General features: G+C 35.5%; 2 protein-coding genes across 2 annotated transcripts; one reads left to right on the top strand and one right to left on the bottom strand.

The window, feature by feature from the left end:
• Positions 1 to 182: 182 nt before the first annotated feature.
• On the bottom strand, positions 183 to 3,376 carry LOC149732540 (proprotein convertase subtilisin/kexin type 7-like). The gene has a single exon (XM_089882883.1). The coding sequence runs from the start codon at positions 3,058 to 3,060 to the stop codon at positions 808 to 810; it is 2,253 nt and encodes a 750-aa protein (XP_089739009.1). The 5' UTR covers positions 3,061 to 3,376; the 3' UTR covers positions 183 to 807.
• Positions 3,377 to 6,830: 3,454 nt separating this feature from the next.
• Positions 6,831 to 18,141, top strand: LOC149732541 (uncharacterized). Its single transcript, XM_089882890.1, is given in 24 exon segments — positions 6,831 to 7,112; positions 7,499 to 7,553; positions 8,150 to 8,245; positions 8,554 to 8,897; positions 9,180 to 9,232; positions 9,625 to 9,725; positions 10,041 to 10,216; positions 10,561 to 10,646; positions 10,871 to 11,135; positions 11,683 to 11,855; positions 12,093 to 12,231; positions 12,532 to 12,609; positions 12,853 to 13,013; positions 13,290 to 13,375; positions 13,496 to 13,590; positions 14,066 to 14,233; positions 14,601 to 14,785; positions 15,448 to 15,674; positions 16,011 to 16,221; positions 16,600 to 16,735; positions 17,063 to 17,234; positions 17,557 to 17,681; positions 17,684 to 17,746; positions 17,913 to 18,141. Coding segments are annotated over 24 exon segments (3,285 nt in total). The 5' UTR covers positions 6,831 to 7,057; the 3' UTR covers positions 17,948 to 18,141.
• The last annotated feature ends 119 nt before the right edge of the window (positions 18,142 to 18,260 follow it).

An 18,260-nucleotide genomic window follows, 5' to 3' on the forward strand; every position in this document is an offset into this window, starting at 1 on the left:
ATGTACTAAGTAGGTTTTGTGAGATTCTGTCTACAACACGTATGATTTACCATGGGCAATTAGGCCTAATTAGTTTAGGATATTATGGGTTGTAACTACACGGTCATTATATAGTTGTTATGACACTTAACTGCCATTAGCTTTATTAGTTCATAACCAATATATCAACACAGCATAATAAATCCTTTTAACAGCGACTTTTATTGCTTCACGAACTTAGGGGCAAAGTAAACATTTTCATATAGAAGTACAACTTGTATAAGTGCCCACTCCATAAAAGTTTCACTCACAAAATTACAGAACAAGTAAAAATCAGTTAAGCAACTGCAATAGAATTTGATGCTTTCATTTTAACATGCACAAAACATAGAACAACTTGCAAATTATAGACTGTATATTGCACATGTAAAATGCCGTTCTAAATGGATAATAAACACCATGAAAATGAACTACTATAGGTAATAGTTGTTTATGAATCTATTGTAAGTCAAAGGCACATAACTAAAATGACAGGAATTTAAATATTGACACCAATTTTAGTACCAAGCTTTTTGTTACCATTCAGAAAAACTTTGGCAAATTTAAACACACATAATTTATATATAATTGGCCATAATTAAAACTATGATAATAAGAATTAATTGCAGTACGTACTTAATAAAACTAGTGATTTAGGTAGATTGTATAAGAAAGTATTCAGTAGGAAAATAGATAAAAAGCTTCATTATTAGGATAAGCTTGTGAATTTAAACCAGATTTGCTACAAGCGGTGGATAATTAATTATTGGTTGATGCCTAACATAGTTGTCACGTTTCATCACTTTTTGGTATTTCTATCATCGCAATATCTTCATTGTTTTCAAACCCAGGATTTTCAGATGCTACTGTAACTTCTGTTGAATTATAATTAGTTTCTTCATTTGCCACAATTTCTTCTGACTTTTCTTTATCCTCTGCGTTGCAAAATGCCATCTCTAATGTATAGTATAACCCCCAGAACACAAAGAAGCAAGAAAGCATTGCCACGAGCTTAATTGTTCTTTCTGAAATTGCGCCAGTAACATCAAAATTCAAAGGTTGACCAAGTGGGCACGTAACTGTGTAATTTGAGTCGGGAGAAATAAATTCACCGCTCATAGCTTGGGTTATTAACGAACGCCGGTCCATTAATTCACTATGTGTCATTTGTGACCCATATAAAGTCAAGCTCCAGCTGTGTAACTTGCCAGCTTTAACTTTCGGCGTCTTTGTTTTGCTAGTGTCAAAAATTTTAAGTTGGTATTTCCCAAACGGTTTTTCGCCCCAACATTTTACTGTGGAGAACGTCCAGTCTGTTAAACCAGCATCTGAGGTGTCTTTTCGACGTGTTGGTATCATAGACCTTGTACCATTAGGGCAAATAAAAACAAACCTCAAGTTTCCTCTTGAATGATGGTCTATTGTAACCGTGATAAGAATATGTTCCAATGTACTCAACAAATGTCCATTGCTTTCTGTTTTAAATATTGTAGCAGTAACCACCAAAGGTGCTGAACTATCCATGGGAATAACTAAGTTAGTACCTTCACAAGTTGGCTTTACTGACGTCAACCACGGTACTGGCTCCCATACTTTTGCAGCATTTACCAATCTCCATGAATTAAGTACCCCAAACCCATGGTTATTACTATGCGTATAACCAGCAGAATTTTTCTCCCATTTGCTTTTGTTCTTATCCAATGGAATAGCGGTCATTGCGAAAATATGCTGTACGTCCCGCCAGCTTAAACAAGGTCTTGCTTCAAGCATTAAAGCCACCATGCCTGCTACAAGAGGTGTGGCTGCCGATGTACCAGTATGTTCATAAGTGCATCTATCCTTTGAGTTATGTCCCATAGTCCAATCTGTTGTACATATACTCCTACTTCTTCCATTTCCACTGCTAACTGTACTAGCCAACATAGAAGTACATTCTTCAGCATATGATGGTGTATAACCAAACTCATCCACCGCTGCAATTGTTATTGTATATATTGAGTTAGCATAACCATCATAATTACAATTATCGCCTTTACTTGCCCCATTACCACTTGCAACAACAAAGATAGATCCAAAGCCTTCCCTCCCCGCAAGAACTCCATGTTTTAATGCAATTTGAGCCAAAGATCTTGGCCCATCCACAGTTTTTCCGTCATCTTCGGGTCCCCATGAACAACTATACACATCATTTACATCCATATGCTTATTAAACGCAGTTGCTTCAATAGAATCCGTCATTGGTCCGTCCAATATTCTAATCCCACTAAACCTCGCTTGGTATGCGATACCGACACCACAAACATCATTAACAACTGCGGCAATTTCCCCGGCGCATCGCGTCCCATGTTTATTCTCGTCGTCTTTATCTGGTTCAGGACTTGGGTCATCATCATCTGAGTTTAAATCAAAACTCCCCTCTGGGCAGTAGTTATCCTTTAAGTCAGGATGTGTCCATTGTACACCATCATCAACAACAGCAACAACAACACCCCTTCCTGTAATGTTATTTGCCCATACACCAGTCACATTACAGTCTTGTCCGCCTTGCTTATTATGTAGATGCCATTGGTCTTTATACAGTGGATCCCTGAAGTCAGGATATGTAGCATGTTCAGTGCTTCTTTCATTACGAGTTTTTGTAGGTATTGGGAATCGTTTATCTCGTAGTAAAATCTCCTGTTGTGCGTGCCATTCTATTTCACTGTGATCATGAAGTGCATTATCTGCGTTGCTATAATCGTGAGAAGTAAACACGTAATGTCCAACTAATTCCCCAACTTGTCCTAAATTTTTCATTCCAAGAGATTTTGCAATGGCTTCAGCCTTTTTATTCACTTCTTCCAAGTCCTTATGGTTTGTGTGACTAATTTTAACAGACCAGGTATTGGTCATAAGTGCCCCAACATGGTTCTGTTTGTTCAGAACATGATTTTTGACGTTAAAAGTCAAACATGGCAAAAATAACAGTGTCAATGAATAAATTATAAGAAACAAATTAGTGCAAATCTGTCTATAGGCATCTATAGAATTTAACGAAAGCATAATAAAAAGTAGCAATCTTTTGCTACAATCTTAGTTTCCGACCCAATTGTTTTAGCATTTCGAACACAAAATCCAGCTTCAAACTTTTACCGCTTCATCAGTATATGCTTCATTGCTTCTTCACAAATGTGCAGTAAGTTTGTATAGTATACGTAGTCCAAAAGTATAAGCAATTTCTCTTTTTTGATTTTTTATACTTTCTTTTTGTAGTTGGCCTTCTACAAAAACAGATCTGTAAAATAAAACAAGGGAAACGGTACGTAAGTTAAGTACTGACAATAACATACAAAAATCTAAATCCCGAACGACAAACTTATAAAACTAGCTGCAAGCGCGGGCGTTTACATAAACAATAACACACGTCGTAAGCAGTAAGTACTACCATAGTATCTCTGGTACTACAGTACTACCGGCACCCTCGTATATGCAGTAAAAAAAGTGTTTTTTTGCTTTGTGACCACTAAGTGCGCAAACGGCAGAATAGCATCTACTAAAGGGGTGGCGACGGAAATTTCAATGATTGCACTGCAGTTTAATTCTACATGGGTCCTTATTAAATTGTAAACATCTTTTACTATAATCGAGGATAGGTCGTTACGTATTCCTGGACAATATATAGTAAAATGGGGGAAGATGGGACACTATTTCATTCTATTTTCTCGACCTATTTGGTAGTAAACAAAATACATTTAAAGAATTATAAAACCGTATCCTCACGGCTCCAATAAATTATTGTTAACTGTTTTAAATACGACCAGGATATTTGGTTATTTTGTGGTAAATGTGTCCCATCTTTCCCCACCCTATACTATAATATGCGCAGTTATGAAATTGCGCACATTTAAGATTGTGCACTGGATAAATAATGCCGTGGGGTAAGATACCGTTAGCACACAATATCTCAGATTTCCGAATCGTGTTTAACAATTAACAACGTTATTTTATATGTGTGAGTATACAGTTATATAATTCTGTAATTCTTGGTTTTCTAACAACGGGACGTTAAAGGAGAATGACAGAATGACGAACCACCTTACCCCAATACCACAAACACAGGAGTCATACCACTGTATAGTAAACTCCCAATATACACTGGACCTCCAAATGTCCGTAGGCTATATGCTTTTTAACCTAATTTTGATTGAAGGCCAGCATAGGCTAGTACGTTCGGTCGAATGTGTTAGTTTGGTAAAATTTAGGTGGGCACGAGGGTGAAACAGAACACACCCGTGTTATAACGACTGTCATTGTCCCGTCAGAAAAGAAGTAACGGTAAAACGAAAGTCATTAATAATTGACAAAGTGGGCTTGGCTTGTTAAACCGTTTAAGGAAACGTTCTCGGCAAGCGCCAGTTTTTCCTTATCAATGCTACAATTCATAGAAAAGCCGATTTAATAACCAACTATGTTTCCAAATACTGCTATCTACAAAATATTGATGCCAAGCCCTAATAATTGCGGGCGTGTGCTCAGGATGTTATAGATTTAATGCAAACAGTTCTAACATGGGGAACTCCGAGCCTTAGTATTAGTTATATCTCCAGTATCAAGCTCATAATGCCGCAGCATAGGGATGGGTTGTTTTGTGTATATATGATACGTCATATGCGGGTTTATTGCAGATAAACAACCTGGTGTGGAAATTACCGGCGTATAGCCATGACAGAATTGGATCTAAACCTCAAACTACTGAGAAAACGGCACCGTCTCAAGTTGTTTAGTAAACCAATAGTCATTAAGTGTATATTTCGAGCGTTCATATACAATCTATTACTCATGAAGCAATTCTCATTTCCAATATATAAGCTGCTGATGGCAGACATGATCTTATTTAGTTTAAATTGCCTACACAATTTTTATATCGGTCAAGTTTTTCCGGAAGAATATGGGAAGACGTAACGAATAAATTTGGAACCGCTATTAAAATTTTCTATTTTCAATAAATAAGCCACTGACGCCAGACACGGTGAAAACCGACGTTTCGAAGATCACCTTCATAGATAAATAACATCAGCAATCTTTATTTTTTCGAATACAGCAACAAAAATCATTTGAAACAACGAATTAAGAAAAGAGAATTAGCAAATACCAAAGAAAGCGACATAATTAGGATGTAGAAGCATCGGTATGCAAAACAACTTTTTTAGAACGCTATAACAGGCTTTTATATTTCAAAACGGTTAATATTCTATAATTAACACTTCTTACGTCATTATAACGCGCATCATTGAGCGCATGACGTCATATTAGCCGCACCGCTTCATCATTTGCACCGGTGTGTGACGTCATTCATAAAACGTCATCAACATTATAAAAAAATCCCAGATTTTCAAACCGCGCTTTTAATTGTCCTGTAACAATGATTTCTTTTGATCAAAACCGCAGTTTCGCGCCCACCAAATTCGCGATCAAATTGAACCATATTACACCTGTTATTTATTCACTTAACCTACGCGGACTTCTATTTTATGAATGGCTCATCAGTGCTCTAAAACTGTTATATTGGCAACGCCCTTTTCCGCTGTAGGTTAACTTGTTATTACTACCATGTACGGCATAGAAATGAAATTTTACGAGGGTATAACGACCAAAAAACAAAGGCGTATCTGATATTTCATAAACATTTCCGTGCTACTGTTCTCTCAATAAATAAGTTAGGGTGGGATGGTCCATATTTTCAATATATATAGTGGGGGAAGATGGGACACATTTAGCACAAAATATATAAATATACTGGTCGTGTTTTAAACAAATAACAACGGTCTATGAAAGTCGCGAGGACAAGGTTTTATAATTCTTTAAATGTTCTTTGTTTACTACCAAAATGTACGAGGAAATAGAATGAAAAGGTGTCCCATCTTCCCCCATCCTACTATACTTTATAACCCGTTTGGTAGTAAACAAAGAGTTTACAGAATTATATAACCGCATCCTCACGACCCCAAAAGTGCGTCATTATTTTGTTGTGACACGATTAGGAAATAGGGAATATTGTCTGCTATAGTATGGGTTATCTATATTCCTTATGCAAAGATGTGTTAAGACATTTAAAACAGGTATATGCAAAGACGTGTTGAGACATTTAAAAACTGGTAATACCACTACGCGTGGTAAGGCAATGCTCAAAGTAATGAGATCTGAGGTTTTGCACAAAATGTTGGTCTGTTTAAATTTCTGGAGGCGTAATAAGTGCAGCGTGGTCTTATAGCACGGATAGCGCAACCGAGAAGGCTACATAAATTTTGAACACCACATATAATAATATTTACATGCGTTGCCTAACATGTTACATCATTTTAATTTTGTGAAATATACGTGTACGTATAAACACAAAACAAAACCACTCCAGAGGCAATGAAAAAACTACTGAGTCGTAACAGTATCACTTTGTTCATTCGTTTATTTCTGAATGCGACAAGAAGCTGTTCATTTTGAGTAACGGAAGAAACGACAAAACGACAGATGTTTAAAGCCACGTACGCTATATACGAATAAAATACGGCCAAGATTTTTGTCAGCAGTTAAAAAGTGCAGCATATATTACCAACAGGTATAGGCAATTGACTTTTGCAATTTTTGATGTTACAGTTGTGATGTTTTAACATTTTGATCGTTATTGTGATAACATTTTACCAGTAGTCACGCGCGTATAAATAGATTGGGTTGTTTACGTAAGAAATCTGAGTTACGGAAAACCAATCGCTCTTAAAATGAAGTAGCTTAAAGTGGTACAACTCTGGACCGGTCAGTAGCTAAGGATGTGTCATTTTGACCTTACAACCAAGATACTGTCACCGCATAAACCTGATTATTAAGTCGGCAATCGGCACCGCTGGTTTAACCGCTGCCAATTCTTGATTACCGTGGTAATATCATATAGGTAATCGCGCATGACTCATATTGGAGCCCACAGGGCAGTGGGAATGGGTATATATACTCTGACACGCTGTGGACATATATCTATTCCAGATTTTTGAGCTTGCATACGGACTTTATAATGGCTAGAAGGTCCTTTACTTTGCTGTCGATTTTTATTGTTGCCTGTGCAAAACGTAAGTTACAAAAATCTGTAAAAGAAATTTTAATTTTAACAAACATTTTACCATGTTTGCAATAAAGATTTTAAAAATTAAAATTAATTCGCCAGGGTATTGTGCCTGGGATTTGCCGGGTTTTTGTTATAGTTATTTTTAGTTCTGTGGAAGTTATTCTATGTTGGGGGTAAGATGATACGTGTTTTATTCTCCCAATGTATTTATAGAGTTATTTTATCGTATACTTACGCTTAAGTGCGTTGTTAATTGTCAAAACAGGATCCGGAAAAATTAAATATTGTCCCCATTTTATCCCACAGTCCTATATCATAAAATATAATTTTTTCAAAGTGTTTTATATTGTCTGCAAATAGAATTCTGATTTCTTTTGGTTTTTCTTCCAGTTTCGTTCGCTGGGGTTTGTAACGAACTACGACCCACCGCTACGGTGCGAATGAGGTAAGCTTGGCATGATTTACTTCATTAAACTGATCGAACATAGATTACTTTAGTGTCGGGCACGATACAACACTATTTTAAAGAGTAGCAAGCAGAAACAGCAAAGATTCGTGATACAGACGATCTAAATGAAAGATTGTAACTTACTTTTCCCCGTGTGCTTGGACTACGACATTACCCGCTATAGAATTTACCGTAAAGTGTCTTACCTAATGACACAAACGTTAACAATAGTAGCAGGCCCAAGCGCCGAACTCGGCACCTTCTGGTAATTGGAGAGCGCTGTAACCAATGGGGCACGACGCTGGACGTTAGCACCGATAAATTGTATTATTGTAATGAAGAAATACTGTTTCATATTAAATATTTGTAAACTTTTAACAGCTGTTTTAGGATTTCAAATGTCTTCTCAATAATATAGTAGGATGGGGGAAGATGGGACACTTTTTCATTCTATTTTCTTGTCCCAATTTATGGTTAACAAATAACAATCAAATAATAATTGTTAAACGTTATTCACATGACTTCCATAGACCGTTGTTACCTATTTAAAAACGGAGAACAACATTTAGACGTTATGCTCTTTTTGTTTACAGTTGCGATATTGGCAGAAATCCGAATTCAGTTTGCAGATTTCGTTGCAGTGGAGGTTATATGTTAACCAATTCTCGGAACAGAATACGAATTTGCAGGTAAATATGGTGTATTAAGTAGGGTGATACCTGTAAAACTTTTGTGTGTATATTTATCCGTAACGTATTGACAACTACTAATACACGGCTGTTAATTTTTTTTGTACTTGCACTAAAAGAAACAAAAAATGGATTGTGCATTAGTCAAGATGTCTTAAGTTACTTTTCCAAAGCGTGAATGTGATCCGGTTCAAAATTAAAAGAATATAGAAACTTCTAAAATGTATGACAGGCTTTAACCATAAACAAATTGGTGGTCCTATTTTATATTTGTTTCTCCAATACCCAAAACTAACCCCCTTTTACAGATGTACAGGTGATACATGTTCATGGACGGGTGGTGAAGCTACTTGTAGAAGAAGATCTCAAAATAACAACAACAATCAAAGAAGGCCACAGAGAGTTACAACAACAACAAGAAGACCAGTTACACGAAGACCAACAACTAGACCTCCAATCAGAAGAACAACAAGAAGACCTACAAGAAGACCTACAAGAAGACCTACAACTAGACCTACAAGAAGACCTACAAGAAGACCAACAACTAGACCTATAAGAAGACCTACAACTAGACCTACAAGAAGACCTACAAGAAGACCAACAACTAGACCTATAAGAAGACCAACAACTACTTCTAGACCTACCACAACTGGTAAGTTACCATACTGGAAATTTTCCAATCTTTTGGGTACATTTTTTCCGAAATAATTTGTTTGTTTTATTCCTTAAATTTATGGTAATTTTTGTGCTATTTTATTATGGTTTAACACAGCATTATTAGTTACAGCAATTTTTTTAGGGCATTTTCTTAAGAATTATAAATCTTTTTTGGGGTGCAGGGTATTTTTCTAATCAAAGAATTTCTAATTTATTTTTCATTTTTTTATTATTAATTATTCTCCTTTCTTTAATTAACTTTGGTATTTAATTGCAGCAACCACAAGACCATCATGTCCATCACCACAGTTCCATGGTCATACTTTTCAGGTAAGAACAACCTTGTTTATGAGCTAATAATGGCCACTTGTGAGGTATGTTATTATACTTGGGAGGAATGATTGGGTAACTTTAAAAACTTGTTAATGCTTTGTTTTTGGAATTTTTAGTTTTTGCATGGAGTTTAATACAAATGCTACATACATATGGGCTGTCATGTTTGTTACAAAACTGACCAGAAAATCCACAAAAACCGCATGTGTTTTATGCCCGTAAATCGCATGGATTCTTTATACAATTTATTGGGGCAACAATCTGTAGGATTTACTATGAAAAAACCACCGTCCTCCCATTTTCTTTTTTTGAATCTAAATGTTTGTTAGTTTGTTTTCAATGATTTGCTTTTTTAGTTTACCAATCCAATATCTGATTTTGATTGACAGGTGATTGATAGTTGGCCGACTGGTGCAATCTTGAGAGTTACAATAAACACTGGAACCAATGAAATTCAAAATGGTTGGACAGTTCTATTCACTTTCACCAGGTATATAAATGCAACATTATAACCTAACACACATCACTAATGTGCATTTACCATTTTTACATGCTGTCAGGTTACAACAACATGAGTTAGATGGTTGTTGCTGTAATTATGTTGGTAATTTTTATATTCAATATATATATATATAAAGAAGTAGCACTCATGAAAAATAAATTTTAGTATCCTATTATTTCAACTGCCATATATATTTCCCATTTTCTTGCATTAAATAAAAAAAAGATAGCATAACCTGGACTCTGCTACAACAAGTATACATTTAGCAGATTTTATTTGACGCTTAACGTTTTACTTTAACAGAAATCTTCCAAGAAACTTAAGATTCATGTCTTGGACATCACGAAAAATTTACTCGGGTACTAAATACCTTGCTGTTGGTAATTTGCAACACAACAGACGTTTATCAAGCTATGAACAATTCTCATTCACCGTAGTGTTGCTTGATACGTCCATGCGAGCCATGCAAGGATATACAGGTATTGTATTTTTTGATTGACATGCTACATGGTGGTATGATAGGTGTGTTTGGGCTTTAGTTCCCCAAAACCGAAATTTATAAGTTTTTGCACCTTTTCTTGGCGTTTTTTCTCAAAACGGTCATTTTAACTTCTGACATGACTGGAGATAAAACATTTTTAAAAAAATTTGTACCACATATATAAAAATACACATGTATTAAACTCCATATATTCTGCACGAATGCAACCTAATAAGTTTGTTATAAACTATTAAATAGCAATACTATATATCTTTTAGAGTTATGTAGTTAGCTGACTAATATGTAGCAATATATAGGTTCTAATATCACTACATATTACAGCATTGGTTGGTCTCTACACCCAAGTTGTCACTGACACTTCATGTTTTTCTTTACAAAGCAACACCATGGCTCTCCCACCAACAACTGTAAGTTGATGTTAATTTGCATACCAATAACCAGTTTCTAGTTCCCACAGTGTGTAAAAAATATCCTAATTATTTCTTTATATCTATAAATACGGTAGGCTACTAAAGATCAGATTAATTAAAACATTCCAATTAACACTAAGTATTTTTGTTGCATTATATTTTAAACATTATGATTTTAATTACTATTTTTACATTAAGTTTTCATTTGTATGCTTTTTCAGCAAAACCCAACAACAACAAGAACTACAACACATAGACCAACTACAAGGAGAACTACAACACAAAGACCACAACCAAGACAAACAACAAGAAGAACTACAACACAAAGGCCACAACCAAGACAAACAACAAGAAGAACTACACGGCCAACAGTAAGAACAACAACAAGAAGAACTACAACACAACAAACAACAACAATATCAACCACTCCATCCAACATACAAATTGATGAAAGTTCAGTTTCAAGACACAGCAGGGGGTGTAATGGTAAGTCTTGGTCTGTGTTTCAGTGATAGATGACAAAGCACGAAAGAGCAAGAGAGATATGTTTCTTATTTATACACATGTATTCTGTGCGCACCAGTCAAAGCGAGTGAGACAATATTAGATTTTAAGTTTTTGCGTAATTTTTTTTACTGAGAGTTGGCCCAATTTTTTTATTGGGGTTGCTTACATATAATTATATGATCACATTTTTGAACCCCCCTGTGTCCGTACTTGGTGATAACACAAATCAAATAAATATATATGGTATAGTACTGTGGCCTGGGGGTAAGATGGATACATTACCATACAATATCCCATATTTTCTGATAGGGCTTTGAACCATTAAGAATACTTTTCAAAGTTGTAAGGATACTGGTATATAATTCTGTAAGTATTCTGGGTTCACTACTGAATGGGATGACAAAAGAGAATGAAAACACGGACTATCATCCCGAACCTATTATATAATTATATGTGTGTACAAGTGTCTAGTAATAAACAATTGAAAGTTTTGCCTTTTTAATTGATAATAATAATATGTTTACAGTGCTTCGAAATGGACTAACAATCCAAAACTCTGGGTATGAAGTAGTTGAACAAGGCGTTGAAAACAGCAGAAGGTTTCGATTCAATGCAGATGTTGTTATTGCTGGTACACAGAACAGAATGAATGGATGGTCACTTAAACTGGTGTTTTCTAAGAGGATTACCAATATACAGGTAATAGCCTGTATTATGTTCACGATTGGCTCATTACACCAACACCCTGTTCAGTTTTTATAGACCATATTTAGGAAATGTGTATCATTTTTAATAATATTAATAGTAACATTAGTTCAAATAATAATGTTACTTGTTTATTTACTTCTTACAATAATACCATTTTTATTGGAATGTCCTTTTAACATCCGATCACATATTGGTAAAAAAAAACAATACCCAAGTTACCCCACTCAGGTTTGGGAAGCAATTCTAAGTCGAAGTTCGGATGACGGTCGAGTCTTCATCTTCCAACCCCACTCATGGAATGAGGAGCTACGAGATGACTTTAGTTTTCTTATTATTCCTGAGATGTCATCCCAGGGTTTACCACAAGGTGAGATAAAGATAAAATTGTTTTGATGTTTTAAAGTGGGTGCATAAGTAACTCAAAAGCTTTTATGCCAGATAGATGTGCATGTAACTATGTCACTTATGTTCTGAAATAAGATAAAGTTGTGGGTAATAGGAGTTTAGTTTATTTGTAGGTCTATTGTCATGTGTGTATGGGCCTATTCCTGTTGTAACTTGACAATGTGCATGGGGTGTATGAATATAGTTTTGTGTATAAGAAGACACCCCTGTTATAACTCAACAGTAAGCATGACTTATTTTCACATTAATTGTTTTGCCACAGTCGTCATGTTTCTTTGTCCAAGAGAAGTCACACCAAATATGAACTGGGATGGAATATTCATAGATAGATCAACTACCAGTGAGTATATATTAAATAAAGACCCTTCTTTATTTTCACATGTTGCAAATTTTGTCACAAGTTTTTTTATATAGACTATATACAAAACTGCAAACTTTTTAATTTTAATAGTGTTTCCCAATTCATAACTTTACATTGTTTTTGTTTGATTAAAAAAAAAGTTATTTATTAAAATTTCAAAATTAGCAAATTTAATTTTTCTTTTTCTTGGTTAAATGAAAAAACAACTAATTTGTTCTTCAGGCAGCAATGAAGCTGTCAACTCTCAAAACAGAGATCGTTTAAGACAGGAACAACTGCGCCAAAGACAAGAAGAAATTGCAAGAGAACAAAGAAGGCAAGTTGAAGAAAGAAGAAGGCAGCAAGAATTGGAGAGACGGCAAAGAGAAGGGCAATCAACCCAGGTTCGTAATTCAAGTTGTATTGAGCATGTTTTACTTCATGGCAGGTGAAATGTTGCGACAATAAATGTTTTTTTATCAGAATTACATTATGCCTTGAGCCAAGAATCACATTGGTCACTGTTTGCATGAACAATATACATATGCGGCATGGGTACTGGGGTAATGTGCCAAGTCTGCCCTACATCACAGGTCCCTGATACTTGGTAGCAACAAAAACTATATTGAACTTAGTTTATTAGTATTTAAGCAGTTAAATATATTGTGAAAAAATAACAGGTAACAACTACAACACAACTACAAACACAAAGAACTCAGCCGGCAACAACACAAACAACAAGAAGACCTACAACAAGAAGACCAAAGTAATTGAATACTTTAATTACCAAGTTTTTAAGATACATTGCTTAGACTAACCAACATTTTTTACTAAAATTATCATTTTTCTCTTATTTATATCTATAATATTAGTATGGTGTCTGCAGCACATCATCATCAAGAAGATGTACGAACCCGATGGGAATTCCCCCTTCTAACCCCGGACAAACAAGAGTTCGATTCAGAAGGTCACCCCCAAGAGGTAGGTGTGGGGTTGTGGGGTTTAAATTTATGACGTGGTTTAGCTGGAAAAATGCCTATAAGAAATTTTGTGAAATATCTCTGGGAACACAAAGTGTGGAAACCCTGTCTTCCAAACGTTAGATATGCACATATGTGACGGAACTGGGCTGGCAATTTTTCTACACTGCATTAATCAGTACTCATTACAACCAATAAGTTTTGTTTCAACTGATTGCAAGTTTAACCATCTCTGCTTTCTTGTAATTTGAAATATTTGGCACCTCTTAAATGTACAATAATCAATATTCTAGTTTCGATTACGTATCATTAACCATATGCCACTTATATTTGACCTTAAATAAAATTCTTATCTTTATTATTATGAAAAACTTGTCGCCTATTGAAAATACAGTATTCTAGTTTTTCTTATTTTTTATTAGCCAAATGGCGCTTATACTTGTTTCCATATAAAATCATCATCTTGCAACACCCAGAGAGACGTCCATACGATTACAACGAAGTGATAGCCATGTCCATTCTCTTCTACGAAGCACAAAGATCAGGCAAACTACCAAGTAACAACAGGATACCGTGGAGGGGAGACTCTGGGTTGAGGGATGGGTGTGACGTGGGTGTCGATCTTACTGGGGGGTGGTATGATGGTAAGTTTGGGGGGCTAATATTGGTTAGAAAGTGGTTTCCAACTTTTTTCTGTGGGCCTTTTTGGTTGATACTCAAATCACATTTCCGTCATACAAATAGTAAGACGACTTACTTGGCTTAAAAAGCTTCACCACTGTGTTAGGGGTTGTGTTGTTTTTATTCAAACGGGATCCTTTGTAATATGCAGTAAAACCCAGTCGTCAAACAGAAAATTTCATTGATTATTCGAAAATAGAGTATGGACTATTGTAGGGTTAGGGTAAACTCATTTTCATGTGTAAACTGGGGTGCTGATGTCCCTCTACACATGATGTCCCTCTACGTTCCTGCAGTTTTCTTAGTTAATTCATTTTGTTCTAATTACAGCTGGCGATCATGTTAAGTTCGGGTTCCCACTTGCATGGTCGGTAACCACACTAGCATGGGGTGTCATTGAATTTAAAGATGCTTATGTGGATGCTAACGAATACAGACGTGTGCTTGATTCATTGAAATGGGTGGCGGATTATTTTGTAAAGGCTCACACTTCAAGATATGAACTATATGGACAGGTAATGTAGAGTTAAACTTATATTCCGCACTGGTCAGTTCTATAATATAAACATATCAGCGCAATAAGCGCATATATATGAAACAAGTGTCTTTATTTTTGTGTGTTTTGGTTTAAAATACTAAAACCATCTTCAGTGCTATTGAAAGTTATCAGTTACATACATGGTAACTTTTAGGAGGACACAAGATGTTGGAAATATAAAACTTGTGTTATAACGACTGTCATTGCCCACAAAAAAATAATTAGTTACAATCGTTCTTCATTCATATCAACAATTTAAATATTTTTCCAATATGCACAAGGTTTGAAATTGCAGAGCTATAATAGTGGGGGAATAAACCAATTCTCACCTAAATCCCAGACTTCATGGCTTTCCTTTCTCACCTGAATCCCAAACTGTAAAACCTAATCTCAATAGAATACAGTCTAGCTCCCATATATATAAATGCAGGGGGCAACGAGGGGGCTGTTTTGCTATCATGACAGTTTCCTTTTCTGCAAACACGCATCCAGAAAGTGCTAAGACACATACATACACGATCCATTCAACATTAAATTCCTTCGCTTGAAATAGAACCTTTTCAACATTCATTGTTGTGCCACATCCACAATTGCAACATAACTATCAATTTATGTAAATGTTCACTTATTATACCATAGGTTGGTAGTGGGAGAGCTGACCATTTATACTGGGGAAGGTCAGAAGATCTTCGAATGAATCGACCGAGTTATAAGATCGATGCTTCAAACCCTGGTACTGAACTTGCAGCAGAAACAGCAGCAGCTCTAGCAGCTTGTTCAGTTGTGTTTAAGAATGCGAGGCCTGGTTATTCAAGAATGTTGCTGCGCCATGCAACTGAACTATATGAATTTGCAGACAGATACAGGTATAATATATGTAGGAATTTTAATTTTTATTTGGTACACTTCTTTTACTTGCGAAAAACACTTACTGGCAACTGCTTCAATCCAGTGGTCTCTTAGGTTGTCTAATTTGTAGGCCATACATAAGTTACATTCATTCATACATCGCAACAAACAAAAAATAAATAAACAATCCCTCTCAAAATTCCATACGTGGTAACTCGTAAGCGGGCACGATATGTATGAAACACAACACCCATGTTATAACGACTGTTTTTGTCCTGCAAGGATAAGTAAGTTTCAACATTTATTTATCGTATACAAAAAAAAACTTTAAACAAATAATGTTCCTTCCACAGGCGTAGCTACCATCTCTCTATCCCTGATGTAACATCATATTATCGCTCATATAATGGTTACAATGATGAGTTAGTATGGGGAGCATTGTGGTTGTACAAAGCTACAGGCATGAGGAGTTACTTAGAAGATGCTAAGAGGAAATATGATCAGTATGGGCAAGGGAATACTCCAATTATGTTTTCATGGGATGATAAGAGGGCTGGGTCTCAGGTTTGTCTTCTTATAACTTATATGCCATAAATTGTAAACGACAGTCTTACAACAAAACAACAGTCGTTAAAACAAAGGGAATGAAAAGTATGCTTGTGTTATTCATATTTTCCTGTCTGGGGAATGGGCCAACTCTGGCTTGAATCTTAGATCTTCTGTCATGCCTTACTTTAGAACCTTACCATTATAGAACAGAATGATCACGGCTACAGACATACAGCTTCTGTATAGAGTTTTTTGACCTTATTCCTTGCAAAGTTAAGCTGAGTTATCTTGTGTTTCATGCCCAAAATAAGTATTATGTGTTTTTAAATGCTGTTACATTTTATATAAACTACTTTTAATACAAAGTTGTACAAAACTGTTTATTCCTTTAAGGTTCTGTTGGCGAACTTTACTGGTGAAGCAAAATATAAAGGACATGTAGCAAACTATCAACGGTTTTTAAATGGTGCATTAAAAACTCCACGTGGATTAGTGTGGTTGGATCAATGGGGGTCAAATCGTTATGCTGGTAAGTGAATTATGCAAGTATGAGATGTATATATGTATTATATGGGGTCCAGATCTCTCATTAAGTGATATGACCTTATACTTTAATATTCTGTATGAATCAGAGCACTTATGTTATAATGACTGTTGTTGTTGCCTCGCCAGAACAATGATGCTGCATTCTTTCATTTAATGCCATCCATTTGATACTTTAAGCCTAAACCAGATTTATGTACTAATTTTTTACTGTGTGTATTAAAACACACAAAAAATTGAGTGCTATGTTGTTTTACTTCAAAAGAACCATGTTATTAACACTTTAAACTTAAAATTATCATTTAAATTTCAGCAAATGCTGCATTCATTGCGTTGGCTGCTGCAAAAGTTCCCGGCATTGCTAATAGGAATGAGATGGTCAGATTCGCTGAGGCACAAATCCACTATATGTTGGGAGGGGCTGGTAGAAGTTATGTGGTTGGTTATGGACGTAACCCACCCACCCAACCTCACCATAGGGGAAGGTAGGCAACTACATCTTGGTGTGGTTCATTGTAACTTTTCTGATATGTAAATGTAACGCTTGAAAAAATGTTTTTTTTGTAAGTTTGTTATATGTACCCTGATGTATGGCAGTTAATCATAAAAATGTTGCAATGCAGTTTAAAAATTCACCAGAAGAGCAGTCGCTTTGTCATTATAACTCTGGCATAAATCCCTGGTTTCATGATCCTTGCTGTTGGCCCTTACCGTTCAGAATGTAATTGGTTTTTGATTTGTTCTGAGCAGTACACAGTGCAAGTTTGCTCTGTTAAAACGTATTTTATTAATTGTTTTTATCCACAGTTCTTGTCCAGCTGCACCAACTGAATGCTCATGGGGAAACTTCCACAGTTCTGCTGCGAACCACTTTACATTACATGGTGCATTAGTTGCAGGTCCTGGCAGGGATGATAGTTATACTGACAACAGGGGGATTACATCGCAAATGAAGTAGCTGTAGATTATAATGCTGGCTTTCAGTCTGCAGTAGCAGGTAAGATGTATATTTTGTAAATGTCAAGCAGCGATACTTTTGTTTGACATTAGGATGTTTTTACCAGTAGCCTAGTGTTTTTTTATGTTGCAAGTTTCCTTCTTTTTGCTGTCCCTGGAATGTTACATCGGCCATTTAATGGAAATTTAACTAGTTTTCTTTACAGGTTTAAAATATTTCAAGATAAAACAAAGAAGATAGACAAGAAGATTGTTTTTAAAGAAATATTTGTAAATGTCGATCTGTATTTCCTGTTTTTTCACCAATCATAAATTAAACGACGCTAATGTTACATTAACATTAATCCAGGAAAATAATTTTAGTGACTAACTGATGTTGTCATTGTAATTGTATTATTGGTAACTTATTAATAAACCATATCTTTTATAAGTAAACCTCGTGTGCTCATTCATGAAGAGAATGTGTAAAGTAGTACCATGGTATAGTGGTTAGAACTCTTTATCAGATATCGGCTTGAGAATCAGTGCTGCTACTATTGTGGGCATTAGAGACT

The sequence above is a fragment of the Ciona robusta genome, chromosome 8 (genome assembly GCF_009617815.1).
Source record: "Ciona robusta chromosome 8, ASM961781v2".
NCBI lineage: Eukaryota > Metazoa > Chordata > Ascidiacea > Phlebobranchia > Cionidae > Ciona > Ciona robusta.

What these genes read in the sequence shown, in the direction of transcription:
- LOC149732540 (XM_089882883.1), bottom strand. Translation starts at nt 3,060, where the DNA reads ATGCTTTCGTTAAATTCTATAGATGCCTATAGACAGATTTGCACTAAT.